This window comes from Dromaius novaehollandiae, chromosome 18, assembly GCF_036370855.1.
Source record: "Dromaius novaehollandiae isolate bDroNov1 chromosome 18, bDroNov1.hap1, whole genome shotgun sequence".
Classification (NCBI taxonomy): domain Eukaryota; kingdom Metazoa; phylum Chordata; class Aves; order Casuariiformes; family Dromaiidae; genus Dromaius; species Dromaius novaehollandiae.
Window position 1 is genome coordinate 9,133,282 of NC_088115.1, and position 9,682 is coordinate 9,142,963.

The 9,682-nt window shown below is 57.9% G+C and overlaps 2 protein-coding genes across 3 annotated transcripts; one reads left to right on the forward strand and one right to left on the reverse strand.

Moving 5' to 3' along the window:
• The first annotated feature begins 186 nt into the window (after positions 1 to 186).
• On the forward strand, positions 187 to 4,767 carry MIF4GD (MIF4G domain containing). The gene is made up of 6 exons (XM_064522608.1): positions 187 to 363; positions 1,008 to 1,135; positions 1,773 to 1,882; positions 2,120 to 2,275; positions 2,879 to 2,971; positions 3,756 to 4,767. The coding sequence occupies exons 2-6, from the start codon at positions 1,054 to 1,056 to the stop codon at positions 3,981 to 3,983; spliced, it is 669 nt and encodes a 222-aa protein (XP_064378678.1). The 5' UTR covers positions 187 to 363; positions 1,008 to 1,053; the 3' UTR covers positions 3,984 to 4,767.
• Positions 4,703 to 9,664, reverse strand: MRPS7 (mitochondrial ribosomal protein S7). Of its 2 annotated transcripts, none has more exons than XM_064522607.1 (5): positions 9,199 to 9,664; positions 8,057 to 8,248; positions 7,685 to 7,748; positions 6,639 to 6,806; positions 4,703 to 5,795 (listed from the first exon to the last, which is right to left on the reverse strand). In XM_064522607.1, the coding sequence occupies exons 1-5, from the start codon at positions 9,252 to 9,254 to the stop codon at positions 5,574 to 5,576; spliced, it is 702 nt and encodes a 233-aa protein (XP_064378677.1). In that variant the 5' UTR covers positions 9,255 to 9,664; the 3' UTR covers positions 4,703 to 5,573. The 2 variants fall into 2 exon arrangements, with proteins under 2 accessions (XP_064378677.1, XP_025954861.1); XM_026099076.2 differs by lacking the exon at positions 9,199 to 9,664 and adding an exon at positions 8,765 to 9,075.
• Between the last annotated feature and the right edge of the window lie 18 nt (positions 9,665 to 9,682).

The window sequence follows — 9,682 nt, forward strand, 5'->3', positions numbered from 1 at the left end:
ACATTTGCCATAATCCCGGGACAACTTCACAGCCAGCAGAACTACCGTGGCAGCTCGGAGCAGCTCGGCGGAGCGTTCCCGGGGCTCATCCGGCCCGGCGGGGAGGGGAATAAACGCGGTTTCGGCCCGGCGGTGCAGCCGCGGGAGCCGCCGTGGCCCGGCGCTTGCAGGCGGTGGCGCTGCGGCGGCGGCGGCCGCTCCCCCGGCTCGGGCGAGGAAATGATCTAAGAGGAAACCTGGGCCGCGCCGGGGCAGCAGCGGGCCGCGGCGGCGGGGCCGGGACGCCCCGGCGATGCCGCTGCGCTCGGCGGCCGCTCTGCGCAGCGCCGGCGGCCGCAGGACCGAGCGGGGGCGGCGCGGCAGGTCGGTGCGGTGCGGCTCCCCCTGCCCGGGGCCCGGGGCGGGGGGCGGTTACCGGGGGCCTCGAAGCGGCGGCGCCGGTGCCCCGTGGGCAGCCGCTGCCGCAGCGCGCGGGGCCGCGGGAGGCGCGGGCGGGCGCCGGGGGAGCGGGCGCGGGGCCTGGCTGCCCCGGGCGGTGACTAAGGGCCGAGGAATTTCGCTCGCGCAGCAAAACGGCGGCTCGGGCAGAGCCACGGCCGGGCCCGGCAGCCCCGGTTCCTGCCGCGCTCCTGCCCCCGGCGCCTCCCGGGCGGGGGGACGCGCTTGGGAATGGCCCGTGCGCCCCGTGCGCTCTGAACCTGCAGATCAAGAGACCGAAAGGCGGTTTTTTTCCTATCAGAAGACCATAAAGGCTCTGAAAACACGGTGCAGGAGCTCTGTGATACAGGCTAGTGGGACGCGAGGCTTAAAAAGCCGTGGGAGCGAGGGTTTCCCCGGCTCCAGGGCCGGAGCGCGGATGCCGTCGCACCCGAGGGCTTTCCTTCGGGGCTGGCGTCTCTGCGGGAAAAAGCCCATGCTCCGACACCGGCTGGTTTTGGGCTGCGCCGAGCGGCTCGATGGAGGTCCGGCCTCTCCGGCTGACGGAGCGGCGTTTGCTCTTTCCCCAGGGACCGCTGCTAGCACGCCCGCACCTCGCCCCGGAGCCGGCCAGCCATGGGCGAGACGGGCAAAGAGGAGTACAGGATACAGTCGTTCGACGCCGAGACTCAGCAGCTGCTGAAGACGGCTCTCAAAGGTCAGCGGGCTCTTCTCCAGCTCCTCCGCCGCGCCCGGCCTGGCCGGCAGATGAGGCCGGATGCTCGGACCCCTTTTGCTAACACCGATTGCTAAGGGGAGAAAAGCTGCTTCAAAAATGTCCTTCTGCGGATGGGCCCCCGGGTGAACCTGCTCTGGAGGGGGTCTTTGCTCCCCGCCTCGCCCCCCCTCACCTTCTCCCAATATTTAGTGGTGCAGCCGTCCAAGTTTGGCTCCTGCTTCTCAGAGAAATGTGATTTGAAAGGAGCAGAACTTTTCTACTCTTTCATTGCTGTGGTTTTCTTGTTTTTCTCCTATTTCCCGGCACCCTCCTCTTCTGCTGTCACCCAGCGGCTCTGCCACATCTGGCCTCTCCCTCCTCCCCCTGTGCTTGGTTTCGGCTCCCTTTCTCGCTGCCCCTTCCCGCTGCGTGCCCAGCCCGGCCCGGCCCCTGTCACCTCCCGCTCACTGGTCACGTCTCTGCGGAGCCCAGCGGGAGTTTGGCTCCCACTAACCCGACTCCACGCCCTACGGCAGGGTCGTGCCGAGCCCAGCGCGGAGCCGGGTGGCTCTGCGGGGACCCCGGAGTGAACGGCACGAAGGGTGCTGGGTGCTGACGGTGTCGCCTCCCTCCGCAGACCCCGGCAGCGTGGACCTGGAGAAAGTGGCCAATATCATAGTGGACCAGTCCCTGCAAGACTGCGTGTTCAGCAGGGAGGCAGGGCGCATCTGCTACACCATCATCCAGGTGAGCCGGAGCCTCCCGTCCGGGCGGCACAGCGCCGGGAACGCGCTCCGGTCGCTTGCTCGGCCCGGAGGGGCTTCTCCCCACCCCGGGCCGTGACCCCCGGGCGGGTTTCTCCTCTGCCATGTGGTGGGATCCAGATGTGCCGCAGTCACGGGAGGGGACACGCGTGGTCCTGTGTCCCTCCACCCCTCCCTCACCCTGCTTTCATCCCTGTGTCGCGCCGGCACCGCGTCGCAGGCGGAGAGCAAGCAGGTCGGCCAGAGCGTCTTCCGGAGGAGCCTGCTGAACCGGCTGCAGCAGGAGTACAAGGCCAGGGAGGAGCTGCGCAGCCGCTCGCTCCAGGCCTGGATCTGCTACGTCACCTTCATCTGCAACATCTTCGACTACCTGAGGGTGAGGAGCTGGGGCGGGAGGGCCGGGGGGCCTGGCTCAGCTCAGCCCGAGGACGCTGGCGCTGGGAATGGTCGCAAAGTCCAAGCTCCCTCGTTTGGTACCTGCTGCTTGAAATCCTCTGCTCTGAGCGCTCCCGGTGTCCTAGATGGGGGTTGGTTCAGTTGCTATTAGGCCCCAGGGTGGGACTGTGTTTTCTTTAGTCATGCAGGTGCTCGGACGTTTCTAACCCACGTACAGACGGGTTTGTCTGCAGGCCTTTGCTGCAGCGCGGGGGGACCTGAGTACTGGCTTGGAGGAGATGCAAAAGTGATGCAAGTAGAGCCGTAGGCAGGGAAAATGCTGTGGCAACAAGTGTATTTCCCCTGACTACCTGCTTACATTTAAAAATAGACATTTTTACCTCATTTGTTCAGTTTCTGTGGCTACCGGAGACTCAAGTGTCTGGTCTTCCAGGCGAATCCCACCACTACTGCATTTTGCAGCACAGCTGATTTCTGCCCCCTTCTCCTTTGGAGAGCTGCAAGGGAAAAACCCCTTGAAAAAGCTGCAGACCCTTCTTCCCCTTCTGGCCCCGAGCTGACGGTGGCTCCTGCCCCTTTGCAGGTGAACAACATGCCCATGATGGCCCTGGTGAACCCGGTTTACGACTGTCTCTTCCGGCTGGCGCAGCCCGACAGCCTGCGCAAGGAGGAGGAGGTGAGCGCAGGGCAGAGGGGTGCTGCCACCACCAGGGTCGGGCCTGGGGGACGCGGAGGGAGGGCTGGCGCGGGGGAGAGCTTGGAGGCCAGGCAGGAGCAGGAGCATGAGCGGCCACGCAGGGTGGAAGCGTTTGCAGCCCGGGAGGGAGCGGGATGGAGGTGCTGGTCGTGGGCCCCTTGCTCCGGCTGCCGCCGCACGTCCTCCCTCGCTGCGGATTTTCTCCCCGTTGCTCAGACGTCTCCACTGAAGGCAGAGCTGCCGCGGAGACCCTGCAGCCAGCCGTGCCTTGAGGCGGGGGCTCTCCGGGTTATGCAGGTTCACCCCATCACGTGGGAAAAACACGGCCTGCAAGACCTAGTTAGTGCCTCTGCCTCCTGCAAACCACCCGATTTCCTAGGAGCTTCGGAGCACGCTGCAGCCCCGTCCCGTTGTTCCTGGCGGCACCCCCGTATTCCAGCCTTGGCGTCAGCACTGCCACCTCCTCCCGCATATCCCACGGGCAATGAACGTGTTTCCACCTGCTGCTGCTGCGTTTCCCTGGCAATCTTGGTGAGGCAGGGGAGTTCAGGGTGTGCTTCGCCCAGAACAGACGTCCAGCCTCTCCTGCCTGCTAGATCGCAGCACCTCCGGGAAGCACGGTTGTCACCTGCTGGGAATCCAGGGCAGAGGGGAGGGGACCAGCATGGGTTCACCCATAAATGACTGAGGGAGCGCTCGACGGACGTGTGCTAAAGGCCCTTGTTCCTTTGTACTCAGGTGGCTTTTTCTCTCCCCTCTGAAGGTGGACTGCTTGGTCCTGCAGCTGCATCGCATCGGCGAGCAGCTGGAGAAGATGAACTCCCAGCGGATGGATGAGCTCTTCTCCCTCCTCCGAGATGGCTTCCTCCTGCAGGAAGGGCTCAGCTCCCTGTCCCAGCTCCTGCTGCTGGAGATCATCGAGTTTCGAGCTGCTGACTGGAAGATGACAGATGCGGCCCAGAAATACTATTACAGCGAAGTGACGGATTAACCCCTCTGCAGCAGAGCGGCGAGATGTCCCCAGCACTTTCACCAGCAAGCTTCATACCAAGTTTGAATTTCTTTTCATGTTAATGTTTTTCTAGCACTTCCTGTTAATAGGGTTTATACTGGCTAGAGCCTCTGTGCACGTAACTGCCAGGCTGTAACTGGTGCTAGACTGACCTTGGAGGCTTGGTAAGGTGGGAAGGGCAGGGCACAACCCAGCAGCCCAGCAAGTTCTTCCACTGGTTTGCTCTAATTATGGGCCAATGCTAGCAAAGGGCAAGAAAGGCTTCTAGTTTAAACCAGCATTTTATACAAGCATTAAGAAAAGCACAGTTTAAGCTGAGAGCATTTTGGTTTACCTAAGAGCTAGCAGAGCTGAGGGAGGCAGAGGGGAAATTTTACAGCTCACAGTCCCTGGACTAGGTTCCACCTGCTTCTTCGGGACAAGTCGTGAAAAATACTGTGGTCAGACACCTCGCAAACAACGCAACCAAGTGCTGTTTTTCCCCAGACTCTCTCCAGCGTGCTGGCTGTACCTGCATGCAACACAGCCTCCACCATGGGCCACCAGCCACCAACACCCATCACAGGGCAGCCTGCAGCAGGACAGGTCCCTCAGCACAAGTAGCTAGAAACAGATTTTATAAGTTTTATACAGTAATTGCTATGTTTTTGCAAATTTTAGTGAGTTTCATAAGAAACATACTGTATTTGAGAATGGGAGAGAAAGAAAAGAAACAAAATAGTTTATTGAAGTTTTTTTCTAATAAAAGTCTTCTGCTAACGTGTGCCCTGTGTTCTCTCTATGCAGCTGCTGAGCTATAGCAAGGATTGCTCTGAACAATACTCAAAAGCTGCTCCTGCCTGAAGCCTTAAGGCTGCAGTGTTCATTTTTCCCTCTGGTGTAGGGTAGCAGAGTGGATTTAGGCAAATCGGGTGGCTGGAGAGAGCAGTGTGAGATTCAAGCAACAGAGACAAAGGTTTAGAATCAAGACACCTTTCCCATGAAGCTCTGATTTTATTTTTTCCATTAACATCCCCATCAACTCCCTGCAAGCAATGTTGCTGATGACCAGAACTAAAAGTCAAAAAGGGGCTTTTATTGCCCTTTTTTTTTTTTTTTTTAAACCAATCATACTAAGACTGGTTATTGTGTGGGGAAAAAACTCCAGCTCTGCTCTTCCCTGGCTGTGCAGCCAAAAAGGGAAAAACACTGCTGATCACAGGAGCAGAGTGACTTTAAAGTCCTCAGGAAACAGGTAAGTGGAATGGCAAGATTATTTTATACAGTGTTGCTCTGAAAAAAAGAAAAAAAAACATCTAAGGCTTGTCTTCACAGGGAGATGATTATGAAATAACTAGAGCATCCGTGCAGGGGTTGGTAGTTATTTCAGACTCCCCCTTCCCCCATCCAAACAAGCATGAAAGAAATGAACCTGTGTTATCAGATGGGTTTTTCCTGGCTTAGCCCAGAAGCAGTCCAGAGGGGAGCTTCCACCTTCCCCTCTTTGTGCAAGCAGCCCTGGGGCTCTGCTCTCCAGGCCGTGGGACGGTGGCAGTGTGCTGGAGCGCACACGTCCCATGCACAGAGTCCCTACCACCAGCGGAAGTGGGCGTAGGCCCGGTTGGCCTCTGCCATCTTGTGCAGCACGTGCTTCTTCTTGATGATGGGCCCTTCGTTGTTGAAGGCCTGGAGCAGCTCCTGGGAGAGCTTTTCGGGCATCAGCGTGCGGCGGTGCTTGTTCTCCCTGCACTCAGTGATTAACCACTTCATGGCCAGGAAGCGCTTCCGGTTGTCTTTCAGTGGGACTGGGACCTGGGAGAGATACAGACCGTAACAGTTACCATGGTGGGAGTATGCAGGGACCTGCTGTTCTCCAGTGGTCAGACGTGTCCAGCTGGACACAGGTACATTTACGCCTTGCTCTGACTCCAGTGGCAACACGCTGACCCTTCTAGCAAGGCCAGCTGCGGTATGGCGAGCATGAGCTCCCACCAGCTGATGTGTGCCAGTTCACCTCATCTGTCCATAGAACTGGCTATTGCTACCAAAAGGGAAATCCTGATCGGTCTCAGGTACTGTCTGCAGACACTGGCCTTTGTAAGGATTTCTGGCTTATTCAGGAACTGGATCCAGGTCATTTTGTGCCTGCAGGAGTGGAAGATAGAGTCACCTCTCCCCTGCACTGAAGGATGGAGAGATATCTCCACGTTTCTTTTCTCCATCAGGTCTTGAGCGTTGTAGAGCCCATACTTAAGACGTGTTCTGCTTAGGCTCTAAATATTACACGGTATCTAGCTGACCTTTTCTGCTACACTGACCCACCCCAGGGCTTTGGGGCCTCTACGCAGTGCAGAGGGGATGGGACTGGCAGTTCAGGGACTGTTGATTGTTTTGCTGCCTGTCACTGATCTCTCTCTCCTTGAACAGTGTTTGCTGTGTGCCCTACTTTTATCTACTCAGACAAGCAGAGACTGCTGCTGATACAGGAACTACCACGCTCACAGACTGGAGCGCTGATCTTGGAGAGGGTTTCCAGGTGCTGTTATAATCCAGATTACAAAGCGGCTCTATTTCTAAGGGAGAGGAAAGCCCAGGATGAAGGAGTGAAAACTGATGTTTCTTCTTCCCATGTGCTCCCAGGCCCCTTCCTTTCACCTGGTAGGTTTTGCCTCCTTTTGTGATGCTGCAGAGCCCAATAATGGGCTGACAGTTTTTCAGAGCCTCATGGAAAATTACATAAGGGTTGCATTCAATCTTCTCCTTCTCGTCTTCTGGAGCTTGGTGGTATTTCTCCAACTGCTTCCTCTTAATGGCCTCTAGGGTCTGGGAGCAAACACAAGAAAGGAGACATGCAGAGAAAACAGATTATCCCATTCCATGAAGTGAGATCATATTTACAGACATCCCACTTCCATTTGAGAAACGTAGCCTGCAGCTGCTTTTCTAGCTCTATTGGCATCAGGCCAGTCAGGGATTCTTGTACTCAACAAATTTTACTTCACCCTCTTCCAGCACATTTGGGGTGAGAAGGCCAAGCAGCACAGACCCGAGCCAGGGGAGGGCAGGGACAGAATAGAAACAGAAATACAGGTTTGTGTACATCTCCTCTCCCCACCCCCCCCAAGCCTGGTCTCAAGACTCCAACGCCCTTGGGTGTTTTTCTGTCACAAATAATCAGCAATTACTTGGGGAACCTTTTGGACAATGCATGTCCCCTTTTCAAGGGCCGGAGCACACCAAAGGGGACCACCAGCAAATGCCAGTTACTGGAGTCAGAGCAGGGGTCAAAGCTCTATCATACAGGTGACACATTTATAGGACCCTGGTTTCACTGGAAAAGTATACAGAAGACATGAAAACAGCTGAAAGGAAGATCTCATAAGAAAATGACGCTCTTCAGGGCAGGATCTGAGTGATCTGAGTGTATGCAGTAGGTAAGGTCTAAGATGCACTGAACAGTGGAAAGAGTTCTTCATTAGGTGATGACCACCTAATCTGTGAGCTGAACAGGGCTGGGGCTTGTGCAAAATGCATGGCTAATCACGCAGGGAATGGTGAGCGTAACGTGTGGAGGGGGAACTGCGTTAGGACAGCAGAGATGACCTGAATTCTGGCACTTCCTAAATTCCTGTGGGCTCGACTTCCCAGCCTTCCTTTTTGCATTGTTTAACATAATTCCGAGAAGAAACATGACTTCTCACCTGTGCCATAAGGCTTCTGGCCAGCACTTTATTTCCATCCTTCATCATCATGTTGGTGAATTTACTGTCAACACAAAGGCAAATGCAATCCGATTTCAACTGATTTCATCACCCAAGGAAATAAGGTCCCCACACTGTGCTGTTCCCATGGTTAAATCCACGTGCTGCTAGATCTGGGTGGCTGTAATTATCTCTAACCACCGTCAGTCAATGGACTGGCTTTGTGGAAGATTAATGCAAATAAAGGGAATATGCTGTAGCAGAAGGCAACGTGCAACACAGCAAACATGGGCTGAGGAGGACAGCAAAACTCCCAAGTGTTTTGGCTCTGTGGGAACTAGTTGTAATAGAGGAGATGGTGCTTTCTCTGACCTTATCATAGGGTCGCTGAACACAGAGCTGCAGACACTGGAAGGAGCAGCTTTTATGGGTCGAACAGCCTTAAGCTCCTGTTTTGCCTTTTCCTCCTCGGACAGCTCATCCGAGGATTTCTGAAACAATTCCTTGTTCACTTCTGGCTCTAGAAATTGGGGGTTGTAGCGACTCCATCTCACTTGTGTCAGCCTGCAAAGAACAAGACGAGAAGAAGGGGGTTGTGAATCAACAGATCCGATACATCTTAGCGAGGATTTGGGCAGCTGTACAAGCGCATCTCAGAAGTGTGTGTCAGACTTCAGCGGCACCTCTGCCTTCAGCACCGTTGCTGCTTTTCTCGCTATAGCAGAGCAGTAAGGCCCACACCGTTGCTGCAAAATATATCGGACAATCCCTGCACCAAGGAGGCAGCGAGCTAAACAGTCGCAGCTTGAGAAGTTACTGGCCAGCGAGCACTGAACGCTGGGATAAATCACCAACGTGAGAACAGCGGAGCACAAGGCTCCAGCCGGACAGCGCTGTTTTACGGTGGCAGTGGAAAACGTGCCGCTGCAGCCGCTCTCCACAGCTGCCGATGCCTCCGCCGAGCTGCTCCCTCACCGGGGGAGCTCAGAGCCGGCTCCAGGGCGGCTGCCAGCCTGGCCCTTTCCCAAAACCGTCGGACGCACCCCAAGGGACGAACCCATGGGGGTTGGAAAGACTCACGGGCCTGAGGCTCCGAGGTGCCCAGTGGTGTGAATAAAAACATTGCTCTGTGCTGGCGGAAGCGGAACAACTATCCTAAACAGGACTTTTTTGTTAGCAGCAGCTAACAGGAAAGTGTGTTTGGGGGAATATAAGGGAACTAGAGATCCCTGCCCTCCTCCAACAAAAATACCGCATCTCGGGCAGCACCCACACAACAGCACGTGGATGAATTTCAGGAGCGATCTACAAAAGTCACCCCCAGCCCCGTCCCCTCGCCCTGGGGCCGCGCCAGACCGCGCTGCTGCGGCGGCCATAAAAACACGCGCCGCTCCCGCCCGCGGCTGCTCCCCACCGGCGCCTCGCCGCGCCGCCCGGCTCTGCTCTGCCCTGCCCCGTCCACCCCGCTCCGCGGGGCCGGGAGCCGCCGCTCCCCGCAGCCCGGCAGCGCTTACCGGGGCAGCCAGGCCCGCAGCCGCCAGCCCAGCCCCGCCGCGCTGGGCGCCGCCATCTTGTGTGTGCGCGCAGCCGCCGGGGGGGGGGGGGGCGCGGCCTCGCGTTAGTCAGAGAGGGGACAATAAATAATTAAAAATAAATGGTGGTGGTTCCCCCCGCCCCGTGGCGCGTCGCAGGGGGTGGGGGCGGCTCTGTGCCCCCGTTTCCCCGAGGGGTGTCCCAGTGTCCCGTGGGGCGCTGCGGGGCCCGAGGGGTGCCGGGGGGGGGCGGGGACGGACAATCCCCTGGGTCTCCCCGGTGGGACCCGCGGCGCCCCCGCCAGGGGCCCGCGCCAGCCCCCAGCCCCCCCCGAGCCCGCGGGCTGCGGCGCCGGTGGGGAGCGGCGGCGATGGGGAGCCCCCGGGGGCCGGGCCGGGCCGGGGCGGTGCCGCTGCCGCAGCCGCAGCCGCCGCGGCGCAGGGCCGCCCCCCGCCGGGCCCGGCC

Bases quoted from the DNA above. Each gene is read 5' to 3' on its own strand.
- MIF4GD (XM_064522608.1), top strand. From the start codon at position 1,054: ATGGGCGAGACGGGCAAAGAGGAGTACAGGATACAGTCGTTCGACGCC. The intron at 1,883-2,119 runs GTGAGCCGGAGC...ACCGCGTCGCAG, and splicing joins TCTGCTACACCATCATCCAG to GCGGAGAGCAAGCAGGTCGG. The intron at 2,972-3,755 runs GTGAGCGCAGGG...TCCCCTCTGAAG, and splicing joins GCCTGCGCAAGGAGGAGGAG to GTGGACTGCTTGGTCCTGCA.
- MRPS7 (XM_026099076.2), bottom strand. From the start codon at position 9,060: ATGGCCGCCGCAGCAGCGCGGTCTGGCGCGGCCCCAGGGCGAGGGGAC. The intron at 8,249-8,764 runs GTGAGTCTTTCC...TGTTCTTTGCAG, and splicing joins CACCTCGGAGCCTCAGGCCC to GCTGACACAAGTGAGATGGA. The intron at 5,796-6,638 runs GTGAAAGGAAGG...TATCTCTCCCAG, and splicing joins AAGGAGGCAAAACCTACCAG to GTCCCAGTCCCACTGAAAGA.